Source organism: Myotis daubentonii, chromosome 14 (genome assembly GCF_963259705.1).
Source record: "Myotis daubentonii chromosome 14, mMyoDau2.1, whole genome shotgun sequence".
Lineage (NCBI taxonomy): Eukaryota > Metazoa > Chordata > Mammalia > Chiroptera > Vespertilionidae > Myotis > Myotis daubentonii.
Genome location: NC_081853.1, coordinates 53888512 through 53907565, shown reverse-complemented (window position 1 = coordinate 53907565; position 19054 = coordinate 53888512). Strand labels below are relative to the sequence as shown.

Genomic DNA, 19054 nt, shown 5'->3' with positions numbered 1-19054 from the left:
CAGGAACTTGCAGTGGAGAATTGAGATGGGAAGCCGTGTCGTGGTTAAGCCAGGAGGGACTCCCATTTCTCTGAACACACTGAGTCGCACTCCCCACCCCACAGTGCTCTTCTGTCCCTTCAGAGGAGCCCCCGTGCCCCTGGGACTTTGGTAGAAACTATCTGTGACTCTGCCCGCTCACCTGGCCGCTGTTGCCCAGAATTGCAGGAGCCTGGGGAAGATGAAGGCGTCAGCGGTTCTCTCCCTCATTGGCTACCTGGTGGTCCCTAGTGGCGCTGCTGTCTTGGGACGCTGTGTGGTGGCCAAGAGGCTCCACGATGGAGGCCTGAGTGGTTTTGAGGGCTACAGCCTTGAAAACTGTGAGTAGGCCCCTCTCAGCCCCCTTCCTCTTCACCCCTTCTCTCTCCACCCCTTACCCAAGCACTCCCAACTCCAGCCCTCCTCCGAACCACACACACACCCCTCCTGTTCCACCTTAGGGGTGTGCCTGGCTTACTTTGAGAGCAAGTTCAACCCCGTGGCTGTCTACGAGGACATAGATGGGTTGTACACGGGCTACGGACTCTTTCAGATTCGCAACCCCGACTGGTGCGACCGGGGGAGGAACCGCTGCCACGTGTCCTGCTCGGGTAGGTCCCCTCCCTCCATTCCTCACTGGGGCCCTCAGGGGCACAGCTTTGAGTTCAGAGGTCTGCCTTTCTAGTGGCCAGAGTTTACAAGTTTGGAGCAGGGAGGAGGAGGGCTTGGCGGGTGGGGCCCCTGGGGCACAGGCAGAAAGGAGGGCTGTGAGCCAGGCACAGTGGGAGGCCTGGGGCAGAGCGACGGACACCCGCATCCAGATAGATGGGCAGAGGAGGTGTCTGGTGTTGAGAAGAGGCAGGGAGGAAGCTGCAGGTATGAGAGCCCACTGAGCCTCATGGGTGAGCGTAGAGGCTCCGGCTGGGCCTGGTATTACCCACACTTGGCACCGCACGCTCTTTCGAGGGAACAGAAGCTGCCACTGTGACAGGCAGAAGTGGCCCCTGGGAGGAGGCAGGAGTGGGCCAACCCACAGTGAGCTGGGCCTGCTTAGGAGGGCCCAAGCCCCTGTGGTCAAGAGGAGGCGGTTCCTCAAGATTGACTCGTCCCGTGAGCATTTACTGAGCACTAAGTGCCAAGGAACTGCATGAGGTCCCAACTGCCAGGTCCTGAATGTTGGGGTCCCGGAGGAGAGCAATGGGAGGTAAGGTTGGAGCAATAGGCAGGCATGTGGGGCAAAGTGAGACTAAGCCAAGGGCTTGGGGTTCTGTTTTACAGGCAACACGTGTCCTGCTCAGGTAGGTCTCCTCCCTCCAGGGAAAGTTTTAAAGAAAAGCAGACTAGGTTAGGGAAGGGGGAGCTGTAGTGCAGGCAAGAAGGAGGACATCGCTGTGGTCCCAGGTGGGAGGTCTTGGTTTCCACATTCCAAGGAGGGAATGGAAGGATGGTTGACAGCCATGTTGGTTCCTCAGAGGCCCTCTCATACGCTGTTCCTTCTGCCTGGAACAGTTTTCCTTCTGTGACTCCCTCAACCCGCTTTCCTTGCCTACGCCTTTAGATATCATTTGGCCCAAATACCCTTTTCCCTGATCCTTCAAGTCTAACCTAGGTGCCTCCATTCAAGGTGCATCCCCCACCATTCCAGGTACTCCTTGTATTGTAATTGACTACACTCTTAACCCACTTCCAGACGGCAGGCGCCACGGACAGGGATTTATCACGTGGGTCATTCTTTTCCCACTGCTTCTTATGTTGCCTAACATAGAATATTCACTATACCCATATATTTTTAATGAAGATATGGTAAGAATTACAAGAAGAAGTGAATAGATTTAGTCAAAGATGACCACATGCTGCTACCCCTCCTCGGCCCCCTGCCCCCCAGTGCTATCTGGGAAAAATCTAGGGATAGATGTGTTCTTGGAACCACACGGAAGCCTCTCTGCTGTGAGCACCTGGGCCTTCCCTGACATGCTCTGATGTGGCCATGTGGCGGTTGGGTATCATTGCACTTCATTTTCTCCACAGCTTTACTGAATCCAAATTTAAATAAGACAATCGAGTGTGCCAAGAGAATTGTAAAAGGAAAGCAAGGAATGGGAGCATGGTAAGTGGCCCATCTCTACCTATTCTGTATTAAAGACTTTTACCTTAATTAAGATTTCATCTCACTCTGGGTCTAATTTTGGCTGCACATCTGCAGTCCCAAACTAGTGGCACCCTCCTCGCCAAGTTAAGCAGAACAACACCATTGCATCCTACAACGCCAAGGCCACAGAAGGAAGGAGATCATTATCAGCCAAATTGTCTTAAGTTGAACATCCCTCCGCCCCAGCCGCCACTCAAATCTTGTGTAGGGTTATACAGGACGAGCACCCTTGTAATAAATCTCTGTGTATCCCTGATTATTTCTTTCACATTATTGTATTCCCACAAGGGTTTTTGAATACTTTCAAAGATCCTTGATGCATGTTGTGAAGTGACTGTCCAGCAAGCCCGTACCAATTTACACGAATATTAATAGTTGAGTGAAATACCCGTTGACTACACTCTCACCAATTATAAAACCCTTGCCATTTGAAAGGTGAATAGCAAAGTTGTCTTATCTTCTTTGGCGTTTTAGGACATCCCCTTAGGGTGTTTTCTATTGGGTTATCTGGCTTTTTCTTATACATTTGTCAGGAGGGATGGAAATTCTGGCCACGGTGCTAGAATGGATGCCGACTCTGTGCTTTTCCAAGCTCCAGCTTCTAAAGCGCTGGGGACAGTCTGCAGAGAGGACCCATGCTCTCGTCAAGTGCAAAGCAGCCGGAGGGTCTGTGCTGTCCTCCTGTGGGGCCTACCCGGGTCTCCTGAGCGGGGGCAGCAGTGGAGCGGGGGGCAGATCCGCAGGGGGACGTGTTGCACTTGTAGGAGCCTGCGTGGTGTTCCTTCCCATAGCCCACAGGCCCTCTACACTCTGAAGATCTTGTCCAGTCTCTTGTCCATCTCAAAGGTCAGGGCTTTTGTTTTTAGCTGTTTGCTGTCTCTTTGGGAGCTGAGTTCAGCCAGACATTTTTGCCTCCTTCGTGTCTCCATATCTCCAGCATCTAGCTCTATGCCTGGCACGTCCTAGGTGCCCCCTCGTGCCTCTTGAAAGACCAAAGCTGCATTTGAAGCCGTCATCCAGAAGCAGCTTTATTGTTAATTTATACAAATAAAATAGCACAGACATATTTTAAACTGAAAAATGAACGGATCCGCAGCCTCCCGAAGGCCACCCAGTTACCATGTCCCGTGAACCAGAGAAAAACGATCGCAAAGGTATTTCCAAATCCACGCGGCACCCCAGGGCGTGCGCTGACGGCACCCAGCTTTGTTCACGTGTGACAGAGCTTGCCCATCCTGGCCAACCTCTCCCTAGCACAGTGATGGCGAACCTATGACACGCGTGTCAGAGGTGACACGCGAACTCATTTTTTTGGTTGATTTTTCTTTGTTAAATGGCATTTAAATATCTAAAATAAATATCAAGAATATGTCTTTGTTTTACTATGGTTGCAAAGATCAAAAAATTTCTATATGTGACACGGCACCAGAGTTAAGTTAGGGCTTTTCAAAATGCTGACACGCCGAGCTGAAAAGGTTCGCCATCACTGCCCTAGCAGCTTCTGCCAGCCCTGTGACCACTGCTCGGGGCTCGTCTGCCAGTGAGGTGGTTCCACTGGGTTCCTGCTGCTGTTTCCAACAAGTCTACATGAGCATCTTGCTCTCGGAATTTTTATGTTCTCTCAAGCGTGTTCTATGGAAATCCCTTGCAGAAGACCCACTGGGACCGCTCGGTGCATTGAAACGTTGGAGACAAATTGTTAAATTGGCTCCAGAGAGGGCGTACCTCCAGGTACACTGCGTGAGGGGGCCGTGTTCCCCCGGCTCATTAGCCTGCAGCATTTCGACTTGTGTGGTTCTCGGCAGTTGTAGCCTGTAAAATAGGGTTCTGTTTTGCTTTGCATCTTTAAAACGTAAAATAAATTGGGCATCTTCTCAGTCTTTCTTAGCCATTTCCTCTGAGCTGCTGATCCATGTTCTTAGCCAGTTTTTCTATTGGGATAACAATGTTTTCCTTTTATTGCTTTTACACATATCCTTCATAAATTAGGGTCATGACACCTTTGTCCATCATATCTTTGTGAACTGGTTTGTTTTTTTCAGGTTTGTTCTTTATCTTTTGACTTGACTTATGGTATATTCATCATCCAGGAGTTTAATATTTTCACAGAATCAAATCCCTCCATCTTTCCTTGTGTGTGTGGCTTGAGTTTTTGTGGGATGTCCTTGTTAGAAAGTTTTCCATGCTCCAAGACCGTAGAGAAATGGAGCCATATTTTCTTCTGTATTAAAACAGTGGCTGGCACAAACTGAATCTCACATTGAGTTTTTGTTAATTCAGTTACAAAATAGAATTGTCATGTTTTCATTCTTAAATTTCGGCCTTCTTGGAATTTATTCGGGTATAAAAAGTGAGGTAGGGATTCCACTTTATATTTTTCAAATGGCTAGTGGTGGGGGTGAGGGGGTCTCAACACCACGACTCCGTGATTTGATTGTGTTTTAGGTGGGAGTCCCCTTACTAATGGGAGCTGTCTTCTGAGTGTTTAACATAGCTTGCATACCTCGCCTTGACTTTCCAATGAACTTGGAAGCTTGGCTGACCCTCCGGGGCGAGCACTAAGGAGCTGAAACCATCTGTACGGTATAGCGCGCTAAGTAGAGAGATGCCGGGTCAGGCTGATCAAGGCCTTCTCGCTTGCTCAGAATTCCCAGGGACGTGAGCTCTTATTGAGCTAATCAGCAGCCATGTCGTTCCCAAAGCTCAGGTCAGCAGCTCTGCCGAGCTGGGGCAGACAGGAAGGGAGGAGACCAAGACCCCGCGTGCCGCAGGAGTCTCTTCTGCAATGCCTGCCCGGCTTGGGGAGAGCCTGGGTGTTTCCCTGCTGCTTTATTATACCCACGAGGGGCAGGAGCCAGAGCCTCCCCTCCGATTCTGGGGCCAAGGACCCCGGAGGACTCACGGAGGCCTGCCTGACAGAATTTCTAATGGCCTGCAGCTGGCCTGGCACCCACAGCTTCTGGGTTGGGAACGGAGGACCTGGGGTTGTGGGGACTGGGTCCCTGGAGAACCTGAGCTCTGACTCCCTGACTGTCCTCTCCGCAGGAGCTGGGAATAGGGGGATCACTTCCAGGGGCGCCAGGAGAGAGGTTAGAGAAGGGCAGTGCAGCGGACCTGGGCAGGTGGAGGGGCTGCTAGGAGTTTGGAAGGTGAGGTGAGGCAGGCGCATGGAAAGGTGTAGGAGGCCCTGGCCCAGGGCACAAGGGTTCCCATGTCAGATCTCGGGTCTGCCAAGTGCTCCATGACCCTGCGCCAGTCCCAGAACTCCGATGCTCACTTCAGAGACGTTAAAAATACCGACCTTGCAGGGTTGGGAGGAGTCTTTCAGTTCACAGTTCCTCCTCCCCACCTCGCGGTGTGGGATTTATGGAAAGAGGTGTGTTTGTTGCAGGGTTTGGGGGTTAGGGGGGTGAACATGCGAGCATAGGGAGCACCAGCATGTTAGAGTGTGGGGCCGGCAGCCGGAGACACACTTGAGATGCACAAGAGCCTTGAGAAATATGCCCACAGCAGGAGTAGCCTCTCCAGTGCCCCAGGGGCCAGGGCGCGGTGTAAAGGGGCCCGTGGGGGCTGGATCCCTGGAGAACGTGAGCTCTGATTCCCTGGCGGTCCTCTCCGCAGGCCCTCTTGGACCCTGAACTGCCAGTACTCCGACACCCTGGCGCGGTGGTTGGACGGATGCAAGCTGTAGCTGCTGGGGCGGCCCTCGCCACACTCCCAGCTGGATGTTCTGAATGAAGACGCGGCCTTCCTATGTGCGGCCTTCACTCAGTCCCGCTTGACAGCTCCAGGTGGAAAAGGACAAAAGCTTGCTTCCTTCCAGGGATGCAGGATGCAGAGTAAACCAGCCACTTCCTCAACCTGGGCCAGAGGTCTCCACTTGTGTGATTGTACTGTGATTGTTACTATGCTAAGCGTCATTTACCGTGATTATGACTTATTAATCAATCTCAGGTGGAGGGTTTGGAGGACGGAAAGGATCTGGAAAACGAGCTGTGTCTATGAATATTAAGTAGAAAAAGGAAGAAAAGAGGCAGTGGGAGAAAAGGGGAGTCAAAGAAGAGCGGAGGAGAGGCCTCCGGTCCGGCGCGTAGAGACGCACAGGTGGATGGGGGAGACGACAGAATCCCCTTTGCGCTTCTGTGGAGAGAATCCAGCGACAGTTGCCCTTTCTTATAAAGAGTTAAGTTTTTAAATATATTTTTATTGATTTCAAAGAGGAAGGGAGAGAGAGAGAGAGAGATACAAGCATCAATGGTGAGAGAGAATCATTGATTGGCTGCCTCCTGCACACCCCATACTGGGGATTGAGCCCCCAACCTGGGCATGTGCCCTGACTGGGAATCCAACCATGACCTCCTGGTTCATAGGTCAATTGATGCTCAACCACTGAGCCACACTGGCCGGGTAAGAGTTACGTTTTTAAAAGTAACACATACTCGCACTAGAGGAGCTGTAAAAGATACAGAAACATAAGAAAGGCGCGTCCGCCATGATCCTGGCACCCAAAGACAGCAGTGCCACACTTCAGTGGCCCTCCGTTTCAGCCTTTCTCTGTAGACGGGCTTTCTTTTCAACAGCGCCATATAAGGCTACAGGTAAACTTCCTCTTTTTAGAAAGAAAATCATGGTAACACATTGTTCCCCTACACGTGTTTCGATTTTAAGCAGAAAGGGGTTTATTTCCGAAGCTCAGAGGCCCACAGGGTCTTGCAGAGGAGGGAGCAGCAGGTGTCAGCTCAGCGGCCGGAGACAGGCAAGTGGGAGCAGCAACATCGGCTCCCCAGGAGCCAGGGCACCCGCGGGAACCCGAATTCTGATGGGGTTCAGCCCAGTATAGGAGGGAAGGACTGGAGGGGCAGGACTGCAGGGCGTCGGAAGGGCTCATCTCAGTGCTGTTAGAGACTCTTCAGAATGACATCTCAGTGCCGGTGAACATCCCATGGTGTGAACGCACCACATTCTATGAACTTCCCCCCACACTGCCAGCGTTTTAGAAACCAGTAGATGCTGGAGTGCGTGTTTGTAGCACTCTTAAAACAACACAAACAGCCTATATTGGGTGAAGAGAATGCGGAGAGTACAGATAGTCATAAAGAAGGCGAGTAAAGACTCCCACCTCCCCCTTACCAGAAACAAGTTGTTCTCATTGTCGTGCAGCCATGTGGAGAGGACCTGGGCACAGGGATGGGGTGTCAATCACTGTGGGCGCACCCTCCCCACTTCAGGGTGAGCGTGTGCACGTTCTCATCCTTACACACATGGACTGCTACTGGGCATACGGTTCTGTAGCTTGTGTCAGTTAATATTTTGTGGTCTTAATAGTCTATGGCGGATTCCAGCGCTGTTTTTAACGACTGCGCAGTATCCGTTTATGTGGACAAACTATAATGTACATAACCCTCTGTTAGTCTCTTCAATCTAGACCAAAAGTCAGCCACACAAGCGCGTCGTGGCCACCCAGAAGGCAGGCAGGACCCTTCTTTTAGTTACCTTTTGGCCACTTTCAGAAAGGAGCAGAAAGAGCTATGAGTTAGAATGGCAGGGGCTGAACTTCTGCTCGAGTTCGCTAACGACTGAGCAGTCTGCTCAGTTGGTTTCGTGGCCCTCTCCGCTCTCTAGATAAAGGGCCGTCCCAGCATGAATTGGACAGTGAAATGCTGCTGGCGTGGCACTTGCTGTTGAGGCCAACGAGAAGCGCTTGAGACCGTGAGGCAACTTCCTTATTGAGCTGGGTGGGTCCCGAAGTGATAATGGCCCTGCCCTCCGCCCGGCCGTACCCCAGACATTAATGCAGCCTGCAATTGACGTGCGCCCCGGCCCCTCAGGGGCCACCCAGCGTGCTGCCGCCTCCTTCCAGCCCATTACTTCGGCGGCGGCTCATCGTGTCCTCTAATGGCCACTTGTGTCAACATGGGGGTGAGGCTCAAGGACAGAGCAAATGTTAGTGTATTGATTGGAACGGCCTCTCTGGGGTTTCCCCACATCTTCTCCTGACGAGGCGCCCTCAAACCCGCTGATAACGGGCGTTCCTGCTAGCACTCATTCTGGGCCCAGATCTCCCAGTCTGGTTTACAGAAAGATCAAAGCCAGATTAAGAAATCTCAACGACTCCTGTCACTATTACTTCTATCACCAGCAGCTACCACATGAATTCCAATTATACACATATTACACTGTTAGGCCTCAACATACCATATTTTCAAACCTTGAGTAAACCTTACAAGATCGGTATGAATCATAACCATGACTCAGGTGGAGAAACTGAGGTTTGGGGGGACTAATTAACCTGGCTTTACTCCAGTCTGATGAGTGAGGGAAATGGATTGGTATCTACACAGAACCTATCGTTCCTCCACACAGCTCCCTCTGAACCCTGGGACTATATCGGTGCTAATTCTCCATTCTACCCATTAGGTAGAAAATTGGGTCTCCAACTTTTTCTTTTTAAAGTATGTTTTTACTGATTTTAGAGAGAGAGGAAGGGAGAGGGAGAGAGAGAAACATCAATGGGAAACATTGATTGGCTGCCTCTTGCATGCCCCCTACTGGGGATCTAGCCTGCAACCCAGGCACGTGCCCTGACTGGGAATTGAACCGTGAGCTCCTGGTTCGTAGGTTGATGCTCAACCACTGAGCCACGCTGGCCAGGCCTGAAGCCTCCTTCTTGCTCTTCCTCCTGTTAATTCCTATTCCTTCCTCACCCGTGTTTTCACTGTGAGAGCTGCTGCCATCCTCGTACACCAAGCATGTCAAACTTGTGGCCCTTGTTTATTTGGCCCGTGTTAGCCTTTGAGTTTGACATCCTTGCCCTACACTGTGCATAAGATAGACATAAGTGCAGACCCACAACAATCAAGTTTTGTGTCTCACTCTTGCTTACAGATGTGATATTGATTATGAAGTTGTGTGTGTTTTTTTAACCAGAAAAGATAAACAGTTTATAGTCCATTTTCCTCCAATGTACCTTTCATTGTGCGTTCCTCCCTACCCCCTACCTGACCAGAACGCACACACACTTGCATAAAGCAACGGGCTGTATCTATCAGGAGAGAACATGCGATTGTCGAATAAACAAATTCATTTGGGCTGAGTTAGGGTCATTTTAGGGAGGAGGTTTAGAGCAGGGACCTTGCCATTCAGTAGACCTGGGTTCCAGTTTCAGCCCATGACTCACCAGCGGTGGAAGCCCCTGAAGTTGGTCGCTTTTCTAGCCTCAGTTTCCTGATCTATAAAAACAAGGAAATTGGCAGGAAAACTGGGAAAGTAATGATTGGGGATATATGAGGATTAAGTGAGACGTACACAGAGCATTATTATCCTAAACAGTTTATGAATTCTAGCTAGTACTATCTCCCTGATAGCAATAATAATTTCCTTGATAATTAAACATCATTACGACACAAAAACTTGAATAAGGTAAAAGCCTGGTGAAGGGTGATTTGTCCAAGACTCTCTCTTCCCTGGACCAAAAGATCTCACACACACACACAATGTCTACATTGTCTGTTGGCTGTGGGCTAATTCAGTGCATCCAGTGATTAATAGTATCTTTCTAACACTTTGTTGAACAGGGAAGAGAGGAATGTATCAGCCCCTGGGACATCAGATAAGCAGTCTCTAAATATTTGCTTTGCTGTTGGTAAAAGACGGGGTATATGCTACCTGGGGCGCCATTCCCCGGCACACAGTAGGTGATCCATACGTGTCCTCTGAATTTGGATCTGTTTTCTTATTCCTTCCAGAATGCAGTTGGCTAGTTCTGTTTTGCTACCACTGACACTTTTGAAAGCTTCCAAGTGCTTGTTAGGACACAGTGTAATCCCAGAGGCGTTCCTTTTCCCTCCCGGAGAGCTGTGGCGGCGTTCCGCTATACATGCCCTAGAATAAGCGCAAAGCTGAGCGTAATCCTTGTGGATTCTAGCAGAAGCCAGTGACCAGGAATCAGCCTTCCGAAGCTTCTCCCACCGGCTGTTCTGAAAGGCAAATGTAAATAACGGTTCCTGTGTCTACTTGTTTGGGCAAAGGCGGATTTATTTCTGTAGAATTTTATATTCTACAGGGATCTGCACCCAGTGAAAGGGGACTTGACAAAGAAGTCTGTAAATCAATCGCGTAAGCTTTCCCCTGAAGCTTGGTCTTTAAAATACTTGTTGTTTTGGGTCACCTTTTTTTTGGTCATTTTTGGCTAGATTTTTCTTCCAGAAAGCTCCAATTTATTATCCCAGCAATAAATTCTGGCTCCTTTCAGATGCACTGTCATTTCAATGTTGGTTTTCATTTTTTTCCGGCCTCTTTCAAAGTTCAGAATCATTAAGCCAGTTGGCTTTGATCACTCTACACCACCAACAAAGAATACGGCCAACCCCTCTCTTCCTCATTGTTTTCAAATGAAATTCTTAAATAATCTCTTGGTTTAGCCAATTGGTTAAAAAACTTTCTTTACATGAATTAAGAGAGATTGAAATACTGAAATCTGACAAAGACAAATTTAAGATTTTATCCAGGTTTGGAGTAGGCACTTACAAAAAGGGTGAAGGACAGGAAAGTTCCAACATTGGTTACGGTATCAGTTAGCTCTTGCCACAGTAATGCTGCATAACAAACTATCCAGACCTCAGTGGGCTCCAACAGTAAGCATTTATTTTTCTCTCTCATGTCTGCAGGTCACTGGATCTACGCTGGGCTCACCAGGACTTGGCTAGAGTTCACAGTTAGGTTTAATACTGCTCCATTAAATTTTCCATTTTTCTGGAACCACTGAGCTACCCTTGGGTGCTCTTCTTAAAAAAGCACAACCTCACAAGCATATTTCAAGCCTCTGCTCATGTCACATCTGCTCACATCCCATTGGTCATAGCCAATAACACGGCCAAATACAAAGTTGAAGAGCAGAGAACACACCAACCATGAGGTCAAAAATAAGTCACATGACCTAGCCCAACATCAGTGGGTCAGGGCAGTGCACGCCTCCTATGGAGATGTGAGGTGGAAGTGAATACTTGCTAAACAGTCATCTTTGACCAACGCACTCTGGAAGCTCCAGGAAAGGTAAATCCTACAGTGAGCGGAGGGTACATTGTGTCACTTTCCAGGCCTCGGCCTTAAGAAATTGGCAACTCCCACTTTCTTTTCCATGGAGTGCTTGCTTTGGGACTCAGCCGCCATGTTGAGGGGAAACCCAAGCTGCCCATGGAGAGGTTCAGGCAGAGAGGAACCCACAAGCAGCACCATCTCAGCAACATGTCTGAGCCCTTTGGCAAGTGGATCCTCTTGCCTCAATCCAGTTGTTCCAGGTGATGCCACGTGGAGCAGAGACAACCTGTCTCTACTGCGCCTGGCCCCGGTTGCAGATTTGTGGGCAAAACAGATGCTTACTGTTGGCATAAGCTGCTCAATGTGGAGTGGCTGGATATGCAACAGTAGATGAATGGAGCAGCCAGCTAGAGGTGTTTTTGTTGTTGTTGTTTCGTTTTTTTTCTGTTGCTTACAACCAGAAGAGCAGTAGCACAGAGATTAAACATTTAGATCTGGATTCAGGTTGTCCTGGTCCAAATCCGGTTTCATCACTTGCTAGGTGTGATTTTTGGGCAAGTTGTGACATCTCTCTGCACTTCAATTTTCTCACTTGTGAAATGAGGTGAGATAAAGAAAAACAGTCATTTTCATCTGGTTGCTGTGAGAATTGAGTGAGATTGTTCATGCAAAGTATCTAGCGTAGTCTAGCACAGTGAGCAAGTACCACGTTTGCTAGCCACTTTCATTAATGCACAAATGAGCGTTAGGAAAGGGCTATAAGGTACTAGAGCTGTACATGTGGAACCAGCCGAGTTGAGCTGGGGTGGGATGAAGCGAGAGTCCCCTGACCCCAGTATGGGATGCTGGTGAGCCTTTTACATGGAGGGACAAACACAGTCCATTAATCTACCTCTCGTTGTCAACTTGAAGTCAGCCCATGTGGCCCATGATGAACCACTTGGGGCAGCTCAGCAAAATGCCAGAGTACTTCAGGGGTTGAAGATCATCTAGAGACCTTAGTACAGTCTCCAGAAAGGGACAAGCTCCAGGTAAGCTGGCTCGGCCACCTGAATACTGACTGACAACGACAGAACAGATACACAAGCTTGGCAACAGATATATTACTTGCTGCTGGTGCCCTAAGGCCACTGGGTCAAATAATCATACCTTGATTAGTTTCAGAGGCCACAGTCTCTGCTGCCCTTGAATAAATGCCCCGATGAACACGCTAGGTCCCTGGGACAGAGATGCCTGGGAGAAACCCAAGGAGACAGGCTGCTGACTTTGCACCTATCCTGCCCCCCTGGGACCCTCCCCCCCCTCCCCCCCGGGACCCTGCCCCCTGGGACCAGCTCACAAATCCCGCATGGATGAGCCCTCGTGGGTTTTGTCTGCGCTGCGTGTTTCCATCCCTGTGACCGTTCCTGACAGCTCTAGGGGAGAACCCAGTCGAGGCTGAATCCATCACATTCTCTGACCTTGAACTGAAGGACCTAGACCTTGGGTTGCTGAGTCATGGTCACGCCAGTACACCCAAGAGGCGGTCAGCAAACCTGCTGCCAAGTCCACAGACCTGCCCTTGGCCCCTGCCCTTCTCCAGCCTTGGGTGGGCTGGCTTTCCTTTTCACTCTGTGGCCTCCAGCAGTGTGACACCGCAAGTGCTGCTTTTTGTCTGAGCTAGCCAGAACGGGCTCCTCTTGTTGGCCACCCTAAGAAACTTAATATAAAGGAGATTAAAACAAAAACAAAACAGCAAAGGATTTACCATGGGCATATGCTGAGGGTTCAAAGAGATGTTAAGGAGTCAAGGTGACCAGCCTGTGCTGCACCACGTAGGTCATGAGTAGGCTTGACACCTACGTTGTCTCCCTTCCCTGCTCCTGCTCTTGGCCCTGTGCTCAGAGACGCACCCAGGACCACAAGAAGCCAGACTGCTCTGCCGCATCGTCCTATTGCCTCAGGGGCCGGCAGCCCTCCACCCAGCGCATCTACATGCTAATGCAATTTCTGAGCATGATATATTGTAAGCGTGGCTACAAATCCTGGGAGATTTATTATTGTCCCCTAGTTCTATAGATCAGAGACCATTTTTTATAAGTTCTTGCATTTGCTGAACAATTTAATATGCCATTGTCTAGGCAACAGAATTTTCCTCAATTAAATTTTAAGGCTAATATGGGGAGGAACTTTCCCCCTTCCTCTCCAACAGTATTAGGAAAGGCCATAAGTCCTGATCAAGAGCAGAATTTGCTGGTACCTCTCGGGGAACTTCAAACCTGATTGTCTTCAGCAGCAGGACTGCATCCGACCTTCTGGTGTCCTGTTGAGGCACCTGAGGCTGCCAGCGGGAAGAACCCAAGTCTCAATAGAGTCTTGGTACTGGCCATGCAGAGAGGCCCCCATCAGCGGATGCTGACCTTAGAGAATGAGTCACTCTTCAGGCACATACGCGCAGAAATTCAATCTTTTCATGCCCCGACTTATTGGATGCTTGAATAAACATAACCACCGAGGGACCCGAGAACAAACCAGAAGGAAAATTTACTAATTCCAAGCAGTCTGGAGTGTCACACCAGTGGGGTGAGCACATTTTCTTCCCAGAGGCACCGCGCCCCTGGAAGCCAAAGTATCCGAAGGTGGCAGGGTAAACATGAACTTGGCATGCAGGGCTATCACGGTGTCATGGGTACTTGGAATGGCTGCAGCTCCTCCTGGGCAGGGGGAGGGCAGGCCCCGCTCAGGTGCAACCGCAGACCTCCTTCAGGCTTCCCTGGTTCGTGAGCGTCCATCCGGGGACCCCCATCTCCAGTGAAGGCCTGGGGCTTGTCCTCCGGCTTCTGTTCTATCGGTCATGAGCTGATTCCTGGCGTAACTCTCAGGAGACTACTCATTCCCTCCTCCTCAGACTCTTGGGGGTCTCTTTCAGTCACCTCGATGCGGGCAGATCTTGGTTTTGACTGGACTTGAGGGCGGGGCGGAGGAGGAGTTAGGTGACTCAGGTTGTAGTTTGGTGACAAGCTGGGGGACGGTGTCCTTCCGAGCGCAGCAATAGTGGCTGTTTACGAGTGCTGTCCAGGGACCTTTGAATCATTAGCTCATTTAGTGCTCCCAGTGCTCCTATAAGTAAAGTCCTAGTGTATTTCCCAATTGGCTGAATGGCAACTTTGAAAAATTTGCTTGTTTTGTGTAAGTATTTAGTTCTCGTTTACCAGTTTTCATTTTGCCTTTAAAACAGCAAGAGGAAGCCCAGTGAGTCTTGTTCCATTTCCTGCTGCCGCCACGGGAGCCAAAGGGTGGAGAGAGGGGAGAGCGGGGAAGAAGGAAGTGTAATATATTCTTTAATAAGGAGGATTCTTATGAACATATCCTTCATTCATGTTTTCTTGGTCATAAGGATAACAAATTTTTACGAGTCTCCATAACCAAGAGCACAGTCTCATGAATGTATTCTCCTATGCGGCCCCCCCACCCGCCTTGATCTTCAGCTGCAGCAGCTGGGAGCTGGGGGAGACAATAGTCAAATATTCAGTAAAATCCTGTTATGGAGACAAGATGAAAGCTGGTTGATGAGAACAGAATACTTCAAAGCCTCAAGTGATTTGGTGGATTGTTCATTTGGCAGCCGGGCTCTCAGCACGCTGGGTGAACTGGCCATTGACTTGGCTTTGGCTAGCTGTCTAGGTGCCTGCATGACCTGGAGTCCTGTGCCAGATAAGGAAGCAGAGGCCGGAGAAGTCGAGGCAGTTGTTTGAGGTCACAACACGAAGTGTTAGAGCCACAGTTTTACAAGGCTTGTCTGAAGGAGAGCCGGTGTCTTCAGCCCTCCAGCAGGGTTAGAGCGCAGGAGAGAGGCCAGGACAGGACGCAGGACGGTTTCCTGGTGTCTCTGAAGAGCTGAATCAGGGTAAGCTGATGTGACAGAAGTCAGGAAGGTGAGAACACAATTGAGGGGCTGTAAGGAATTAGAAAAATCTAATTTACTCTAAGAAAAAACACAATGTAAAGGTTCACTTGGCACTAATGACAGGGACGCAATAGGGACAGGCGAGGACTGTGGTGCACTGATGGAGTCACCATCAGGGTTGGAGACCTGATTTTTCAAGAAAAGTTGTACTTTGGCCCTAACCGGTTTGGCTCAGTGGATAGAGCGTCAGCCTGCGGACTGAAAGGTCCGGGGTTCAATTCCGGTCAAGGGCATGTACCTTGGTTGTGGGCATATACTCAGTAGGGCCTGTGCAGGAGGCAGCTGATCAATGTTTCTCTCTCATTGATGTTTCTAACTCTCTGTCCCTCTCCCTTCCTCTCTGTAAAAAATCAATAAAATGTATATATTTTTTAAAAAAGGAAAAGTTGTACTTTGATATCCAATCTCTCAAGATGTAAGTGTAACATCAAAAGATCCTGTAGAGTGAGGTACTGCTCGCTAACCACCGTGGTGGGTCAGACACAGTACTCACCACACAGCCTGTCCCTGAGGTGGGCGCTGTCATTACTCCTACTGAACAAATGAGAGACCAGAAGCCACAGGGCCAAGAAGTGGCAGCGCCAAGAATGGAACTCAGATCTTCCCGGCTCTCAAAGTCCTGCCTGTTCCATCCCATGATATGCTCCTGGTTCCTTGCATGGTGCATCTCCCCTCCCTGATCAAGCCTTGACTATCAGGACAGAAGTGCGCATGACTGACCAGTTACTGTGACATCAGGCACTGCCCCAAGTAAAGAGCATGAAATTGTCATCCGGGAACCGAGTGTACCGAGACAGCTGGCTCCAGCCCACAGAGGCGGGCAGCACTATTATTTTAAGAATCCTCCTGGGCACAGAACAGCAGCCTTCATGTCTGTGGAGTTTGGCACAGGGATGGTGCTGCCCTCCCCATCCGTGGGCTGTGTAGGAAGACCCAATGGGAAAACCCAGTGTGGACCCTCTCTGGTCTGCTACTCCTCGTGAGAAATAGAGGACTGACAGTCTGGAGATCTGGCTTCTAATTCTCACCCATCCCTTTATTGTCTGTGTGAACTTGGCTCCTTGCTCCCCCACACTGGACCTTGGTTTCATGGGTTACAGGTATCAGAACTATGAGCACAGGGGGTCCCATCAAGTGCAGCAGGAAGGGGCTAACCCCAGACCCATGGCTGACCCCAGACCCAGCTTCATCCTTGAACAGGGCAGATAAGATAATCTCCAGGTCCTATCTCAGAATGAAGGGAAACATTCATTGGCTAAAAATATAGGGTGTCCTCCCCCAAAACAAAACAACAACACATGTATACACAAACTGAATAATTGTAAAGGCAGTGTTTATTAAAAAAACATTTTATTTTCAAAACTGAGCTATCAGCTGGGACACCCTGTACTATATTTTTATTGTGTGCTTGTTCTAACCCAAGATCCTAGAAAAGATGGACATTTGTTTATGCCTGCATTCACATAACCAACTACTCTTTAGAGAATACCTTTGGTCTAGACCCTGAGTGTGGCATCACGGATACAGAAATAGGTAATATGAGGCCCTTGGCCTTGAGTGTCAGGAAATGCCACTGGAAAGCGATGAACAGGAGTGAGTAAGACGGAAAAGAGCTTGGGCTGTCTCTGCTTCCCCTGAGTGGTGGCCTCAATGAGTCCCTGTAGGGAATAAACCGTAGCAGCTTATCGAGAAAGGTCTGCTCCATCTGGACAAGGGCCAACTGCTTCCCACATTGCAGAGGGGAGAGGGGACTCCCAGAAAAATCAGGGAAGGCTTCATAGAGGAGGTGACATTGAGTGGAGCCTTGAAAGGTACACAGGACCTCAGCAGTTGGAGATGGGAAGAGGATGTTCCAGGCAGAGCAAATGTCTGCAGTCCATCAGACACGGTCCAGGGCAAACCTGTTTCAGCTGGATGCAGCAGAAGCTGTGTGAGAAGAAAAGGAAGGGGGGGCGGGGGGTGACCACTCCGATCATATGAGAAAGCTTCTGAAATCAGACCGAGGAGCAGGCGGTTCTGTCGAGGAGATTTGGTGGATGAGCTCTACCAATCAGGGTCCTGGGTGACAAACCACAGAAATCAATTCCAAATAATGGTAACCAAGAGAAGAATCTGTTAGGATATGATAAAGCTCACAGAATTGAGGGAGGGGCTGCCCAACCAGACTTCAGAAACTACAAGACATCTAGAAGGAAAGAGCGGTAGGGAGTCATGAACAGTGCATTATGCAGCTATTGCTACAATAAAGCTGCTTGACAAATAGTCCTCGACTCTTGGTGACAACAACCAACCTTTTCTTTGTCCTTGTCCGTGGGGCTGGGGGTTGGCTGGGATGGTCCTAGTTTAAGCTACACCAAGTTCAGGTGTATGATACATGTCTCCTCAATTCTCCTCGGACCAGTGGCTCCCTGGGGCTTATTGTTTCGTAACAGAAGGCAGAAGAGCAAGTTAAACCACAGAAGAACTTTTAAGGCCTCTGCTTCTGTCCTGTTCAGTAATATTCCATTGGCCAGAGCAAGTCCCATGGAGAAACAAAAGGAAAAACAAGAGGGTGGGAATTCATGAGGAATGTATGTGTGTGTGTGTGTGTTGGGGGGGGGGGGTTATTTCAAGAAAAGATACTGTAACTACTAAAGGGGGACAGTTTGCCAGTAGGATTCAGCACCAGCCAGAGCCCCCACCCTCCTCAGAACCTCAGCGACTCGGGCTTTCCCCACCTCTGGCCACGAATCTCCTAAGGATGGATGTAGAGCACCCTGGAGATGTCAGTATTGCCCCCTCGCCTCACAACGAGTGGTCTTGCACATTCCTGCTCAGATCCAAACATCAGACTGAAGCCCCAGGTTGCAGCCTTCGTGCCCAAAGTTCGAAGTGATAGCTTGGGCCCTGTGGGCCCCCCGCCCCCCGCTATTGACAACTGGGGAGCAGCAGGGATTCCAAGAGCCTAAGCTGTCTGTCTCAGATCACTCTGGGGTGGAGGGGAAGAGGAGTTGAAACGTTTCTACACCCAAGTTGAAAGCATTCAGCTTCCTGTCACTCTTCAGGGTGGGGAGTGAAGCTTCCAGATGAGGCTGTACCTGAGCACCCCCCACCCCTAACTCTGCATCCCGGCTCCGGACCCTGACTTCCTCTGGGAGGACCTCTTGGCTATTGCATCTCACTAGGGGACAGCTCTCTAGTTCAAAGCCAGCACTTTTCATTCCAACTCCTGATTTTTCTCTCCTGGAGCCTCTGTGTCTATAAGCAGAGCCCTGGTTGCTAGGTGATGTCCTCCCGCCTGGTTCTGGAAGCAGCAGAGGCAGAGATGAGCCGAAGAGATCTGAAGCTTCCCCTTTAAAGACAAAAATATGAAGCCTAAAAGAGGAAATGAGACCCTACATTAATTGGAGGCTTATATAACAGCCAGACACGGTTCTCACGTCCTCCCCACCACCCTGCCAAGACCAGCGGGATATATTTAAATGTATTTTTCAAAATAGGGGGGAAAGTAGGAAGTTGAACTGATAAATATAGTTGGCTCTTCTGATTGGGAGAGGAAACTTCTAATTACGTCGTTTTTCTGAGCTGCATCAATCAGACCTACACCTTCATTAGCCTCTGAGTCACCAGTGGGACTTATTGAAACAATTAGATCTGCAAGAACTGCAGCCATCAGCATGGCGACAGCTGTGCCGGGGATTTAAACTTCTCATTAAAATTGAAGGGAGGCTCTTGCAAATCAATAAGGAATAGGAGAACATTCCAAGAGAAAAATGAGCAAAGATCATGAATAGGCAATTCACAAAAGAACCACAAATGGCCAATAAACAAATGAAAAAAAAAAATTCCCAAACTTATTAGCAACTGAGGAAATACATAAAAACCATAATGAGAACGCATTTTTTAAATCTAAGGGTGAGTATTTT

General features: G+C 49.4%; 1 protein-coding gene across 1 annotated transcript; it reads left to right on the top strand.

Moving 5' to 3' along the window:
- The first annotated feature begins 220 nt into the window (after window positions 1-220).
- LYZL4 (lysozyme like 4) lies at window positions 221-5858 on the top strand. The gene is made up of 4 exons (XM_059662934.1): window positions 221-359; window positions 480-629; window positions 2047-2125; window positions 5789-5858. Exons 1-4 carry the CDS (start codon window positions 221-223, stop codon window positions 5856-5858), a joined length of 438 nt encoding a protein of 145 aa, XP_059518917.1.
- Window positions 5859-19054: the final 13196 nt, after the last annotated feature.